This window comes from Coregonus lavaretus, assembly GCF_964263955.1.
Source record: "Coregonus lavaretus genome assembly, chromosome: 13".
Taxonomy (NCBI): Eukaryota; Metazoa; Chordata; class Actinopteri; order Salmoniformes; family Salmonidae; genus Coregonus; species Coregonus lavaretus.
Window position 1 is genome coordinate 8,578,154 of NC_140000.1, and position 16,112 is coordinate 8,594,265.

Genomic DNA, 16,112 nt, shown 5'->3' on the forward strand with positions numbered 1-16,112 from the left:
AAAGCTGACCCTGTGCCTTCCACCCAAAATACTGAGCTGAATAACATTAATCTATATCATAGTAAATACAGTCAAACGTCAACAGAAAATAAGATGTTAGTCATTTTATTTTACCTTCATGTTTCATGGAATGTTATAAGAACAGTTCAGACTTTTTATTATAGCTTTTGTGGTGTTCATCTCACATAGGGAAGAGTAGGAAGCCACTGAAGGAGCCATGTTTATCTGAATCATCATAGATCCTGTAGCCTGATGGGAGGCACATGTAGACCAAGTCCCCCTCCTCCAGTTCTAGAGTCAAAGAATTGGATAGATACTGTCGCCTTTGTTGACTACTGTACTGTCCATTCCACATTATACCCTGGTCATTCTTGAACAAACAGAAGTCCATGTACTGTGATGTGGTGGCATCCATGCCAGAGAATCTGATGTAGTAGACTCCTCTCACTGGAGCAGCAAAGACACCTGCATCAGAGGAAAAACAGAGAGAGATCAGTGTCACACTGTCAGTCTCTCAAAGCCATTAGTGACGTTGGACTCTGTATCTGGTGCCTATGGACATGTGTGTTCATACATGTAGATTGTGTAAGCAAGCAGTAGGCTACCTGTAACTGGGCTGTAGGCCTGGCCAATGTTGGTGATGACGTTGGTGTAGACCAGTGAGGTTTCAGTGTTGAAGGGTCCCAGAAACCCTCCTGTTTCAGACAAACCAGCAAAGAACGCCACCTTTGGTCTGTCTGTCAACAAGGGAGTAGAACATTCATTTGTAATATTGAGCTTGTAATACTACACAGTCTGTAATAACACTAGGGACAGAATATTCCGAATGATCAACTTTGTTTGGAAAGATACACAACCACATTGCATTACATGGTAACAGGTGATACCATTCTGAAGTCTGTTTGTCCTCCCTGCATTCTCGCTCTTCATCTCCTCCACCTCTCCCTCACTGGCTGTCACTATGGTCCCCATGGCTGACAGTTCTGCTGCATGAGCTGAAATTACAAATATAGGAAAAATGCTGGGAACCTGTTTCTTGTCTGATTTGGACAAAATATTTAAAATCCTCTTTAGATACTGTATTTTAAATCTCTACATTACATGTACTCAGTCTTCTGCTTCTCCACCTGGCTCTCAATCTGGCCTGCAACGCTACAATATCATAGAAAGAAACTGTTGAACATTTCACCACTGCTCTCCTGATTACAGTGATCAAATAAGCTACAGCTGTCTCACATCACCTGCGTTCCCTCTCTCCAGTTCCTCCACCTTGTTCTTGTAGAACTGTAGTTCATTCTTAGTGACACTCAACTCCACTCTCTGGTTCACCACATCTTTCTGCAGCTCCTCCACCTGGCTCTCAGTCTGGCCCCCATGTTCCTCAGCTCCACCACCATGTCTCTCAGCTCCTTCAGCTCAGTCCAGATGTCAGGCTAGGTGGTCAACTGTTCAGCATCACTCTTTCATCCTTCACTGTGACCCTGTTCAGTGATGTCATTCTCCCTAACCCCTCCACTCTCTCCCTGACCCCATGTCCCAGACAGACAGAACAGCAACACCTGCAGAGCTACAGCACCCCTCATTCTGAAACAATGTCTCTTCAGAACTAATGTAGTCTACTGGGCTCAGTCCCCTTCTTTATATACACACTGGTCTTGGTGGACCAATACATGGGAATATAACAGGTGTCCTCGTGGAATATTTTGAGAACATAGCCAAGGATTGTGGGAAGTAATAGAACACAGGTAAAGATTATTTATTGCCAGTTCGTTCAGATTGAGGGTTGTTTAAGACCATGGGAGAATCACACCTTTTATTTAGTTACCACACCCCTTTTCTGCTTTCCATGATGTTTCTAACAGAAAGCTACCTATTCTCTATTGCACGATCTGTCAAAGTTGTCTTGAAATAAATTATCATACAGCGATAAATAATGCTAATTTATTCCACAAAAGCATTAGAACAGTTGAGTCAATTGCATTTCATAAAAGTCCAACAAGCATGTTTGTATGATCTGTACTCAATGAAGGAAGAGGGAGATCTGATTAAGATTTGGACCAGGAAAGAAAACAGGGATGAGGGAAATACGTTTTTTTTTTTTTTACAAATAAATCCTTTAGAATGCATTGTATATCTCTTCCACCTCAGTGTTTTTCTACACTAGTAAAACCAGGAGCCGACACGTTCCAAACCAACCAGAAACTGGGTACTATTATCCTCCATGAGTGTCCGTTCCGCAGCTGTGTCTCCTATACAGAGTTCAGAGCACACTTGAATCTGTGTGGAAGTCTGGGGCATCTTGCTGCATTTGTCACCATTTATCCAGTCCATCACTCTTCTGGTTGTGCCTGGTTGGCTGCAGTTGAGTCTGTTCTCTTTGTCTGAGTCAGCCGGTCTGTTTAGTCCATTTACACACACAAACTCTGCTTTACTGCTGAGCGCATGGCAAAACTGTTTTAAGGAAATCCAAGTCATCACAAAAGAGATTCTATGAAGTAGAGGAGCAGGTAGAGGTGATGGTTCAGGGGAAAGGGAAGAAGGGGGACTGGGGCTCAATTTGGAGTGTAAAAGATCTTCATTATGGGGCCATCCAGAAGGCCCTCGGTGTCAGGGGAGGGGAGACGGGATGGGGTGAGTATGAGGTTTAATCCTCCTGTGTTATGGGGCCATCCAGAAGGCCCTCGGTGTCAGAGGAGGGGAGACAGGATGGGGTGGGGTGAGTATGAGGTTTAATACTCCTGTGTTATGGGGCCATCCAGAAGGCCCTCGGTGTCAGGGGAGGGGAGACGGGATGAGGTGAGTATGAGGTTTAATCCTCCTGTGTTATGGGGCCATCCAGAAGGCCCTCGGTGTCAGGGGAGGGGAGACAGGATGGGATGAGTATGAGGTTTAATCCTCCTGTGTTATGGGGCCATCCAGAAGGCTCTCGGTGTCAGGGGAGGGGAGACAGGATGGGGTGGGGTGAGTATGAGGTTTAATCCTCCTGTGTTATGGGGCCATCCAGAAGGCCCTAGGTGTCAGGGGAGGGGAGACAGGATGGGGTGGGGTGAGTATGAGGTTTAATCCTCCTGTGTTATGGGGCCATCCAGAAGGCCCTCGGTGTCAGGGGAGGGGAGACAGGATGGGGTGGGGTGAGTATGAGGTTTAATCCTCCTGTGTTATGGGGCCATCCAGAAGGCTCTCGGTGTCAGGGGAGGGGAGACAGGATGGGATGAGTATGAGGTTTAATCCTCCTGTGTTATGGGGCCATCCAGAAGGCTCTCGGTGTCAGGGGAGGGGAGACAGGATGGGGTGGGGTGGGGTGAGTATGAGGTTTAATCCTACTGTGTTATGGGGCCATCCAGAAGGCCCTAGGTGTCAGGGGAGGGGAGACAGGATGGGGTGGGGTGAGTATGAGGTTTAATCCTCCTGTGTTATGGGGCCATCCAGAAGGCCCTCGGTGTCAGGGGAGGGGAGACAGGATGGGGTGGGGTGAGTATGAGGTTTAATCCTCCTGTGTTATGGGGCCATCCAGAAGGCTCTCGGTGTCAGGGGAGGGGAGACAGGATGGGATGAGTATGAGGTTTAATCCTCCTGTGTTATGGGGCCATCCAGAAGGCTCTCGGTGTCAGGGGAGGGGAGACAGGATGGGGTGGGGTGGGGTGAGTATGAGGTTTAATCCTACTGTGTTATGGGGCCATCCAGAAGGCCCTAGGTGTCAGGGGAGGGGAGACAGGATGGGGTGGGGTGAGTATGAGGTTTAATCCTCCTGTGTTATGGGGCCATCCAGAAGGGCATGGGCTGCTGTGACTGTGCCTGCTGTGTTTTGGCACGTTGGGGAGGCGGAGGGGGGCAGCGGTACCCCAGAGTCCAGCCCGAGGATGACGTGGGGGTGGAGTGGTGCGCCCCAGCGACGTTACCATGGTTACCTGCCCCCAAGGTTTTGGGGGTGGAGTGGTCCTCCTCTTCGTCCGAAGAGTCACCAGTGTACGCCACGAGCCCAGTCTTCATCCTCTTCACTGAGGTATCTGAGAGAGATGAGGGAAAAAGAGGAGAGAGGGGTGGGGGAGGAATGAGGGAGAAAGAGGAGAGAGGGGTGGGGGAGGAATGAGGGAGAAAGAGGAGAGAGGGGTGGGGGAGGAATGAGGGAGAAAGAGGAGAGAGGGGTGGGGGAGGAATGAGGGAGAAAGAGGAGAGGGGTGGGGGAGGAATGAGGGAGAAAGAGGAGAGAGAGGGGGGAGAGGGGGTACACATACACACAGAGAGACAGAGAGAAAGAACACAACCAAAGACCAGCACAAAGGTTTCAAAAACAACAGTTGGAAGTTAATTGTTTACCAACAGATAGGGAGAGACAAACAGTTAATAGATTGCATTGTGTTTGGCAGCAGGGGTGAGTTAGGTAGAAGAGGGGCATGTGTCAGCAGCGGCAGTCATTGGTCGGTGGGGAGCGGCAGCATTAGGGCCGTCCAATCACGATGCAGGACAGCGCCACAGGAGAAGAGCCCCACCCCCATCCGGCATCCCCCCCAGAGAGACATGGAAGAGAAGAAAAACACAGAGAAAGAACACAAAAAAAGAGAGAGTCTTGTTAGTGAGGGGGTCACACACAGGCACTCCAGTCTGATGACGTCATCAGAAAGGGACGGCTGGCGAAGGGACAGCACCTGCTAGAGCGAAAGAGGTGGACTCCCAATCTCAAATGTATCCCTAGCCCCCCTAGACACCTCCTAGATCTCACATGATCAAATAACAGGTGTAAGCAGTATGGTAATAACTCCACCTTTCCCTTTTACAGGCAAATTGCAATTTGCTACATATTGCTTACACCTATCAAATAAATATAAATATATAATATGCCATTTAGCAGACGCTTTTATCCAAAGCGACTTACAGTCATGCGTGCATACATTTTTTTTTGTGTATGGGTGGTCCCGGGGATCGAACCCACTACCTTGGCGTTACAAGCGCCGTGCTCTACCAGCTGAGCTACAGAGGACCACGTCCTCTCAGACCTACACAGTGCCTAGGGCTAGGGGTTGATTTAGGATCAATGACAGAGTTACTTGAGGCAGTGGGGGATCGAAGCTTACCCCAGTTGTTGATTCTGAACTGACCGACTTTCTACGAACGTTCAACTCAGAACTTATCGAGGAACACTATGCCTGTCTGATGTAATTTGCTATAACCTGTTATGTCACTTGTGAGAACAGCATGTCTGCATGCAAAATGCTATTTGACTCAGACTACTGACAACCAAGGGGGGGTGGGCAGCGTGCTTATGGCTGAGAGGCCATGGATGGGGAGGGGTGGAGGACAACCAGAGCTGGAGGGGGGGGGTGGGGCCCTTACCCAGGGGGCCTTGCAGCGGCCTCCTCTCCTCCATCTTGGGTGTCACGCCTCCGTTCATCGGAATGGGTGGTGGAGGCATCAACTGCCTACTGCTGGGGAGGGGGGAGGAGAGCGAGAGAGGTCAGTGTTGCACAACATTTTACATTTACATCATTTAGCAGACGCTCTTATCCAGAGCGACTTACAAATTGGTGCATTCAACATATGATAGCCAGTGGGACAACCACTTTTTTGTTTTTTCTCAACATCAATCACAAGCAAACAAAAGCCTGTGTGTCCAGCATCTGGAATGAAGAACACTGTTTTAAAGGAGAGCGACTCGTCTCCCCCATCTCGTACCTGTCCGTCTCCCTCGGCGGCCCGGAGGAACTCTGTGGCGGGGGTCCTGAAGCCTCGGGGCCGGGGCTGCCCACAGGGAAGCCTGCACCTAAATTAGTCATATGAATGGGTCCATGCTATGAGCAGAAAAACACACAGGCGCATTAGCACACATCCTCCCAAGTAGCCCCTCCCCTAAATTACTATTATTGATAGTAGGCCTACATAAGAAAACTATGCAAGTAAGCATAGAGTTATCTAAACTATTGAATGTAACTGAGATGCAAAGTTTAATCCCAAAATGTTTTTTCCTTTTCACTACACTTTATTTAAGCAGTTGAGAATAAAAGTTATCTTTTACATTTATGCATGCTCCGATTGCACATAATCAGAAAATAGGAATGAACTGTATTAAAGTAACATATCATTAAATCAAGTGGACACATTTCAATTAGGGCTGTGACAATACCAGTATTGCAATATTTTCTCCATGGCAAAAATGAAAACACAATGCAGGCCAAACTTTCAGTCCTTTAAAAACCTGCTGTATGAAAAACATTGTGTGCTATAGCTTGGAAAATAAATAAAATGTGACTCTGGTTGACAACATAATGATGTTGGTTTCCAACATTAGGGCTGTTTTCCTAAAGAAGCTAAATCTGCTTTGTGTTTTGTTTCCTTGCCATGATACCAACTAGTATCGTCTCGGCCCTAATTTCAATATATTGAAGTACATTTGATGATTATCCAACAATACCTTTTCAGAATCTCCATAATCTGAAAGTTTTAATAATCCAATAATACATGGACTCAGATAATAACAGCTAATGGTTACAATGAACGTCATAAGATCTACTAGGGGGAAAAAAACAAGTTGACACTGAACAGACAGACACTTAGGCCCATTCAATCTCACTCAACAAGCAAACCTTTTCTATAGAGTGCAGACTCGCAGAATTACAGACAAGAGACAGACTGAATTTATTTGTATGATTCTCACTAACAGAACGAGGAACAGATATCAGATACATGGAGAGAAGACAAAACAGGAAGACAATGATAGAAGCAGAATGGACAGACGGAACGACGACAGGACATAAGAAAGGTGGAAGAATAAAAGAATGAGAGAGAGGTAAATCACCTGGTATCCCAGCAGACCGCTGTCCCTCTCGTCTGGCACCTCCTCAGTGAAGCGTCTCTTCTGTGGCGGATTGGCTGAGACCACGGGAAGCGGAGCTTTGGGCGGAACCGGAGCGGCGGGTGGGAAAGGAGCAGGTGGGAGAGTCTGGAGACAAAAAGGGAAAAAAACTACTTTGATGCAATGCATGTTCAATACATCATATATACAACCTATCAAAAGAGAATGTTTGCTCATCTAGTTTCATAACTCAGATGTAATAATCTCAAAGTACTGTATTATAGGTCCATACCAGTCTAAATGTGATTGGCCACTCTTACCTGTTGTAAACTGACAGGTGCAGGGGGGGGGGCGTACCGGTTGGGAGGGGGGAGACCGGCGGGCACCCCAGGGGGAATGGGAGGGGGCACAGCGTAGGGGGGAGGAATGGGCTGGGGGGGAGGTACAGGGAGGGGGTAGCTGGGCTGGTACCCTGCTGGGGGGTAGTAAGAGGGCTGGGGGGGCATCCCGTTGGCCATGGGGGGCTGCATAAAGCCTGGACGAGGAGAGGAAGAGCAACACGTCAGTACGTGATGACACATCCAAGAGATTCTTAAAAAAGAAAGAAAGCGAGAGAGAGTATGTGTGTGTGTGTACCGGGAGTAGGCATCATGGCACTCATCTGGTTGAGGAAGCCAGAATACTCTGCATGAACCTGGAGGGAAGAGACACAGTCACCGATCCACATGGCAAACAGAGCCCATCTGCATAATACAATGCACTTCACATGGGACAGCTTTAAAACACGGCTTTGCTGAAAGTAGAGCAGTGTACAGGGAACAAAGAACCGAGTCCCAGTCAGTAAACCATTAGACACTCACCGTCTGCAGCAGGTTGTCACACAGGGTCTTAGCTGCAGCAAGGCCCTCTGGTTTGGGATGACTGGGGAAGAGAGGAGTTAAGGTGTGCCTGGCTTCTAAGCGCTGTGTCTCTGAGCTAATACAAGTGAACATGGACTTTAGTCCCCCAGACTATCTATTAATACTGCTATTTACCTGATGTAGATGTACATGGGTTCTAGGCCCTCTCTGAGTTTAAACATATGAACATGAGTCTAGTCCATGAGACTTACCTGATGTAGATGTACATAGGTTCGAAGGCCTCTCGGCCAGAGGTGGGCTCCAGACAGCCGGATCCCTTCCCCCTGAGGAAGACCTTGGCCCCGGTCTCAGCCTGGATGTGCTGCAGGTAGGAGCTGCCTGGACCTTCCACCCTCTCCTTTACTGAGAAGCCCTGGATGGCATGCTCCAGACCCACAAACAACTTGTCCTGCACATAGTGCATCTGGAAGGAGAAGGATATGGATGTGAGTCTTATAGATTCATGAATGAGGAATATGGTTTAGTTTGATTGGATAAATGTATTTCTGAAGAGATATACATGAAAAGGGACTGTTCAGCTTGGATCCCACCCCCCCACCCCTCTACCCGACACACTCACAAAATAACATTGACACACACTGAACGACAATCACACACACAAACTCTGTTTTCCCATTATCGCCGGCCGTCAGCTAATCAGCCGGTTAAAGACTCATTTTCAGCCGGCTACTTTTTCCACTTCATATTAACTAGGACACTTTTCATTTAAACGTTTCAATTCGCTAGTGCCTCGAGCCTTCTCCTGATAGAACAATATGCATCTTCTAGCGATCTATTAATAGGATAGGTGCCTGTCAGTCACAAAGCGAGCAATGGCAGGGAAATGCAGTCTGCTGTCTGTCCTGCCTTCCGGTACAATTTCTGTGCGCTGAGGTTGGTTGCAGTCAAATTTCTTTACACGGAGGAAAGAGAAAGCATGATGCTCGTGAATTTGCACGTCCCATGTAATGTAAGCGGTAACGAAATCCAAGACTTAGCCTAATTATTGTCTTCTGGCACATTCTTTTCTTTTGCGTGTTTCACATAGCCAGCCATGCGGAACCGTGGCCCATAGTAGGCTATTTACTGTGCTTTGATTGACAACTGAACAGCAAGTGTTGACTAGTTTATAAAAAGTGTTAAACTGACTGAATAAAGTCGATCTCTTATATCCCTTCGCCATTCAGAAATCATGCAACGTGGTTATATGTCCATGGTATCGCATCGGGACGAGTAAACCAAAAGATTCCCTAGGTTTACTTTCCTAAGATGTCGGGGCTTTCCAGACTGACGGCGCAGTGGTCTAAGGCACTGCATCTCAGTGCTTGAGGCGTCACTACAGACCCCCTGGTTCGATTCCAGGCTGTATCACAACCGGCCGTGATTGGGAGTCCCATAGGGCGGCGCACAATTGGCCCAGCGTCGTCCGGGTTTGGCCGGTGTAGGCCGTCATTGTAAATAAGAATTTGTTCTTAACTGACTTGCCTAGTTAAATAAAGGTAAAATATATATATATTTTTTTAAAGACATTGTAAATAACACTTTAATCTCAAGAGAAGACATGTTAAATGTTTCTCTTACTTAGAAAATAGTCCTGATCATATAAGCCTAGACGATATCCCAAACAACTATTTCATACATCTTCAGGAAATTCCATTGCCCTGGCTGGCTAGTTTTTCTATTTGGCTGGCTACTCTATGTAGTTGTGGAAAACACTGCTTACCCCAGACTGGAAGTGTGGTCTGTGATGGTGGTTGATGGGGGGCAGTGAGGGGGGCGGGGGTTTGTGTTGCTGGTAGACTGGGACTGTGGCTCCGGTTCCGCTGTAGGAGGTGGTGGCAGCCTTCACCACTCCGTTCGTGATGATCTCCTTGATGCGGTTCACAGCTCCTGGAGAGAGCGAGAGATGGACTGGATCGTCACAACATAGAAACTCAGGAAAGACGGTCCCTGGTGATCCTGATGTTCAGAAATGATGATCATCTTAAATCAAATTAGTATAGGTAAATAGAGATGTACTGACTGTCGACAAGTTCCCTGGTCTGGCCCTGGACGTGGAGATAGAGGGGTCGGTCCCTGACGACAGAGAGAGAAGCAGTCAGTCAGTAGCCTAAGCTTTGGTTGTACAATGCAATCAGACAACAGATCTAATTGTCTGTATGGACAAAAGTAAATAGCAAGTAACCAGTAACCTCCTTGGTAGAGCAATGTGGTAATAAAGCAAGTGTGAAGCAGGACTCACCCTTGTGGAGCCTTGTACTTCTCCACTGCTGCCATGTATCGCCCCCTGGTGGACACAGCAGCACCGCTCACTTTGCTGATCTTCACACAATAGAATGAAGTAGAAGCTGGTCATTTACTGTCCTCAAGTGAGACACTAAGTCCCATATTGGTTTACATGACACTGATCCAGTCTGTACATGTACGTGTCGCACAGAGAAAGAGCTGGATAAACATAGCAGTAAGTTTGACTGTTGCCCAGATCAATCAATCAATCAATGGGTCTAAAGATCATAATGATGTCATGGGCTCTGACCTCGTCCTGTGTCTGTCCGCGGGTCAGCAGGTTCCGGCAGGGGAGAGGAACGTCGTTGATCTCCACCTCCGCCACCACCAGGTCATCCTTCGTTTTCATAGGGGGCTGGGGCTTCCCTGCACCCACAAGCTGGTGACGACAAAGATTCATTTTTATATGTACCGCATGCTAACAATTACAACAATATCTCTCTAAAAAGAGAGAGATGAAGAGCGAGGGGATTACAGAATTGGTAGGCGAGAAAGGGACAGACAACAAAGACAGAGAGAAGAGAGATTACAGGTGAGAGACAAACAGTTTGTTTTCAGTGTAAGAGGTTTCCTTACCCTTACCCTGTCTGGGGGTCCAGTCGGTCCAGGGGGTCCTATCTGGGAGGGCTTGAGCTTGCCCTTGGCTACCAGCATGGCGTTGATCTTAGCTGCCACAGCAGCTGCAGCGTCCAGAGCCCCCGTAGGAGTCGCCTCCGCCTCCCCCATCTGGTCTGAACCAGGACCTGGGCCCGGCTGGTCCCATTTACTACGGCGACTGAGGAACAAAGAGAGAGGCGGGGCGGGGTACAGAGAGTGGGGAAGGGTTGTGAAAGAGAAAGGCAGGGGAGATAAGAGGGAGAGAAAGAGGTTAATGGTAAGTGGAAGGGATTGGAGAAGCAGAGAGGTCAGAGGGAGAATGGAGGGCAGTGCAAAAGCAGCAATCAGCAATAACAAAGCCCCTCCCCACCCGTTTCTGTAAAATGCTGAGGGATGGACAGAGCTATGGATGCAACAACTGATCATCCATGATATCAAAATGATAGTTTTAACAATTTGAGGCTCTATAGTGTTGGTTTACATTTACTTTTTGTTTTACTCCCATGTGTGTAAAAAATAATAATTATACCGTTCAAAAGTTTGGGGTCACTTAGAAATGTCCTTATTTTCGAAAGAAAATCAATTTTTTCCACCATTAAAATAACAACAAATTGATCAGAAATACAGTGTAGACATTGTTAATGTTTTAAATGTCTATTGTAGCTGGAAACTGCTGATTTTTAATGGAATATCTACATAGGCCCATTATCAGCAACCATCAGTCCTGTGTTCCAATGGCACGTTGTGTTTGCTAATCCAAGTTCATCATTTTAAAAGGCTAATTGATCATTAGAAAACCCTTTTGCAATTATGTTAGCACAGCTGAAAACTGTTGTGCTGATTAAAGAAGCAATAAAACTGGCCTTCTTGAGACTAGTTGAGTATCTGGAGCATCAGCAATTATGGGTTCGATTACAGGCTCAAAATGGCCAGAAACAAATAACTTTCTTCTGAAACTCGTCAGTCTATTCTTGTTCTGAGAAATGAAGGCTATTCCATGCGAGAAATTGCCAAGAAACTGAAGATCTCGTACAACGCTGTGTACTACTCCCTTCACAGAACAGCGCAAACTGGCTCTAACCAGAATAGAAAGAGTGGGAGGCCCCGGTGCACAACTGAGCAAGAGGACAAATACATTAGAGTGTCTAGTTTGAGAAACAGGCGCCTCACAGGTCCTCAACTGGCAGCTTCATTAAATAGTACCCGCAAAACACCAGTCTCAACGTCAACAGTGAAGAGGCGACTCCGGGATGCTGACCTTCTAGGCAGAGTTGCAAAGAAAAAGCCATATCTCAGACTGGCCAATAAAAATAAAAGATTAAGATGGGCAGTCAGATATGGCTTTTTCTTTGCAACTCTGCCTAGAAGGTCAGCATCCCGGAGTCGCCTCTTCACTGTTGACGTTGAGACTGGTGTTTTGCGGGTACTATTTGGTAAAAGACCAAGTCCATATTATGGCAAGAACAGCTCAAATATGCAAAGAGAAATGACAATGAATCATTACTTTATGACATGAAGGTCAGTCAATACGGAACATTTCAATAACTTTTAAAGTTTCTTCAAGTGCAATCGCAAAAAATATCAAGTGCTATGATGAAACTGGCTCTCATGAGGACCGCAACAGGAAAGGAAGACCCAGAGTTACCGCTGCTGCAGAGGATAAGTTCATTAGAGTTAACTGCACCTCAGATTGCAGCCCAAATAAATGCTTCAGAGTTCAAGTAACAGACACATCTCAACATCAACTGTTCAGAGGAGACTGCGGGAATCAGGCCTTCATGGTTGAATTGCTGCAAAGAAACCACTACTAAAGGACACCAATAAGAAGAAGACACTTGCTTGGCCAAGAAACACGAGCAATGGACATTAGACCGGTGGAAATCTGTCCTTTGGTCTGATGAGTCCAAATTTTAGATTTGGTTCCAACCGCCGTGTCTTCGTGAGACGCAGAGTAGGTGAACGGATGATCTCTGCATGTGTGGTTCCCACCGTAAAGCATGGAGGAAGAGGTGTGATGGTGCTTTGCTGGTGACACAGTCTGTGATTTATTTAGAATTCAAGGCACACTTAACCAGCATGGCTACCACAGCATTCTGCAGCGATACGCCATCCCATCTGGTTTGCGCTTACTGGGACTATCATATGTTTTTCAACAGGACAATGACCCAACACACCTCCAGGCTGTGTAAGGGCTATTTGACCAAGGAGGAGGGTGATGGAGTGCTGCATCAGATGACCTGGCCTCCACAATCACCCGACCTCAACCCAATTGAGATGGTTTGGGATGAGTTGGACCGCAGAGTGAAGGAAAAGCAAGTGCTCAGCATATGTGGGAACCTTCAAGACTGTTGGAAAAGCAATCCAGGTGAAGCTGGATGAGAGAATGCCGAGAGTGTGCAAAGCTGTCAAAGGCAAAGCCTGGCTACTTTGAAGACTCAAATATAAAATATATTTTGATTTGTTTAACACTTTTTTGGTTACTACATGATTCCATATGTGTTATTTCAACTTTTTGACGTCTTCACTATTATTCTACAATGTAGAAAATAGTAAAAAATAAATAAAACCCCTCAAATTAGTGACTGATAGTGTGTGTGTGTGAGTATATATATATATATACATACACACACTAAACTTTTTGGGTGACGACCAATTTCACATATAAATGTTAGTTATACATTTGAACGCAAATCTAAGAAGGGGTAGATCTGTTCTGTGTGCACTATTTATATGCTTCCCATTCTTAAATTTCGTTTTTGCGTCTTTTACTTTTGTACACCAGCTTCAAACAGCTAAAAATACAACATTTTTGGTTATGGAAAATATATTTCATAGGGGTTTAGATGGTACAATGATTATCTACACTGTACTGTTTTGTTCAAACTGAAATTAGGTGAGCTATTACAATTATAGCAATCAGGAAATGGCGGAGCGATTTCTGCATAAATTCTATTTTTCAAGAATTCATGGGTACATATCATTATTTACAAGTTTAAAAAAAATTGATGTAGCAACTGCAGGTAGCCCCTTTAATGACCACATATAAATGACAGGGTTCTGAGAGTTCGTAGGCTAGCTAGGTAAGGTACGCTAGCTACATAATTGGGCTAGCTAGCAAGTTAGCTTAGTCTTTGCCATCTAACGTTAACATTAATTGAAGTAACACTGTGGCTTGTTTTCATGTTGTTGACTTACTAACGTTAGTTATCCAACAGTTTTGTTACTAACGTTACTGTGCTTACTTACTTCAGTTCGCTAGCTAGCTAACAAACAAAACTAGCTAACTACAGTACTAGCAATGTTAGCAAGCAACCATAGCTAGCTAGTTACTGTAACTTACCAAAACAACATTAGTTAGTTAGCTAACTAATAACTAGCTAGGTAGCCAACTCGCATCGATTTGCAAAATAGAAACTTAACACCCGGCGCTCTTAGCTAGCTACATGTCATAACCAACCACTCTTTCTAAACTGGGCAGCGACAGCTAGTTGGCTACCCATACCCCACGTAGCTAGCTACAAGCACTCCGCCATTACACATTAGTTAGCTAGCGTTGTGCTGCCTGCTGCTCAGTGTTGAGCAAATCTGCAGTAAAATGCACCGTGATAACACAACGTTCTATGTTCTTTTAACTCACCTGCCGTTTTGTGGTCCACCAAATGACATCAATCTCCTATTTGGTTGAATTTCTCTTCGCGTAAAAACACTAACGTTAATACAAACTCCACTAGACTTTCAAGATAGCTTGTCCAGACAGTGTTGTAGTGCGATTTCGTTCCCACTTCCGTTTTTGTGGGAAAGGGACCGGTGTTGTGTTGAATTTTGCTTTCCTCACACATATGATCTTATATATTGTGCGACGCTAGGGGGCGCACGACGCCGGCTGAGCAGCTCGAGCTGAGCAGGTCGCGTCTCACGTGATGATGCAGTCCTGCAGCTGCCTGTTCTCATCGCTTTCCTGGCACCCCAAGTGAGTGTTGCGGATAGGAACCAGATTAATGACGGTTCAGGTTTCCTAAATGAAAGCCCGTAGCACACAGCTTGGTCCACATGAAAATGTAGGACCACCAGGGACCAGACATCTTACAAGCAGGATGCTGAGGTTATGATGCCAGAGCCAGGTAAACTATGGAAACTATGGTTGTGAGCCAGGTAAGCGGTGGTTGTGTTAGCACGTGTTGATGTGTCTCTGTGGTAAAAAAAATAACATTGGCCCCATTGCAGCTTCTTGCATGAGTAAAATGTATTGTTGTCAACTTTTTTCAAGTTGTGTGGTCCTTTGTGGACCTTTTAATTAGCCCAATTGACTGTTTATTTACAATTTTCAGTAAACTGATTTCCCGCTCCAACTATAGGCTATTTCTTAAAAACCCGTTAGCCTAGTTACCGTTGCTAACCATTATTTATTTATTTTTTAGAATGAAGGAAGTCACTCTGAATAGCTCAGGAATGTCTCTCCTTCATGTACTTTGTAAGTAGGCTATCAGCCAAGTTTAAACTTTTATAATCATCTTGGCAATTAGATCATAGATCTGCAGGCTAAAATGTAATACCCAGTGCCACATAGGCTTAGCCTAATTTACTATATGTCTGTGTTTTGGTGATCAGGTCCAAGCCTTATTATGCATAATGTCTTGTCAATTCTGTTCTAGTGTTGAGTACACTGGTGGCCTATCCATCATCAGGTGAGAATAATTTAAATACCACACACTCTTCATTTTCAGACCATTAATCATATTCCAGATCAAGTTGTCTGATGTAGCAAACTGTCTCAGCCCAGGCACAGCTGTCCTCTGTGGTACTGAAGGCTAACCCATGCCTACTCCTGGTCCAGGGAGAGGTTCTGACCCTCACCTGCCTGGCTGGGCTGGTACCAGGGAACCATAATAACAGGGAACCTCCCCTACCGACCCCTGCACCTGCCCTGACATACAGCATTGTGAGAGAGAACGTGACTGTGGCCAGTGGGTCCCATGTTCTGCAGATAGACAAGATAACTCAGAGCCAGTCTGGCAGATACAGGTGTACTGTTACTGACCACACAGGTGCACAGAGACACAGCAGAGAGGTGCAGGTTACTGTGGAAAGTGAGAACGCAGTGGGGGGATCCTAATGTAGACTTTAGGTGGGGCAGACTGGGCACTGTCTTGAAATATACACTTTGGGTTCTTTGCCAAAACATAGCCCACTGTTTGTTGAAATTCTAGGCTTCTGCATGTGTTCACAGAGGTTCTACTGACGCCCACTCTGAGCGTGGAGCCAGGACGACAGGTGTACACTGAGGACACAGTCACCTTGGCGTGTCAGTTACCTGGCCACTCTGGGCTGGGCTGGCAGTTCTACTGGCACAAAGACAGGTGTGACCTCCGGCTCCCTCTTTATGTTGCTTCTCTGATGGTTTATAATGGAGGTTGGGAGGTGTGATAGATTTCAGTTCAATCTAATAGAATGTGGGTGTTAGGCTACATGTTGTATCCATCACTCCCTGAGTGATTATAGTAAAACATGTGTACATGAACTGGAATGTACTGACAAGTGGAACA

The 16,112-nt window shown here is 46.0% G+C and overlaps 1 protein-coding gene across 3 annotated transcripts; it reads right to left on the reverse strand.

The window, feature by feature from the left end:
- Positions 1-1,925: 1,925 nt before the first annotated feature.
- Positions 1,926-14,338, reverse strand: LOC311140268 (KH homology domain-containing protein 4-like). Of its 3 annotated transcripts, none has more exons than XM_084175244.1 (14): positions 14,207-14,338; positions 10,555-10,747; positions 10,223-10,351; positions 9,929-10,008; positions 9,710-9,762; positions 9,410-9,576; positions 7,899-8,110; positions 7,648-7,708; positions 7,424-7,481; positions 7,108-7,322; positions 6,791-6,934; positions 5,671-5,786; positions 5,332-5,420; positions 1,926-4,007 (listed from the first exon to the last, which is right to left on the reverse strand). In XM_084175244.1, the coding sequence occupies exons 1-14, from the start codon at positions 14,233-14,235 to the stop codon at positions 3,754-3,756; spliced, it is 1,800 nt and encodes a 599-aa protein (XP_084031370.1). In that variant the 5' UTR covers positions 14,236-14,338; the 3' UTR covers positions 1,926-3,753. The 3 variants fall into 3 exon arrangements, with proteins under 3 accessions (XP_084031370.1, XP_084031369.1, XP_084031371.1); XM_084175243.1 differs by having other exon boundaries at positions 10,549-10,747; XM_084175245.1 differs by lacking the exon at positions 1,926-4,007 and having other exon boundaries at positions 5,335-5,420; positions 5,671-5,758; positions 10,549-10,747.
- Positions 14,339-16,112: the final 1,774 nt, after the last annotated feature.

Coding starts and splice junctions, on each gene's coding strand:
- LOC311140268 (XM_084175243.1), bottom strand. CDS start 14,235: ATGTCATTTGGTGGACCACAAAACGGCAG. Junction 10,352..10,548: donor GACCCCCAGACAGGGTAAGG/GTAAGGAAACCT, acceptor TGTCGTCACCAG/CTTGTGGGTGCAGGGAAGCC. Junction 7,709..7,898: donor CCTATGTACATCTACATCAG/GTAAGTCTCATG, acceptor TCTCTTCCCCAG/TCATCCCAAACCAGAGGGCC.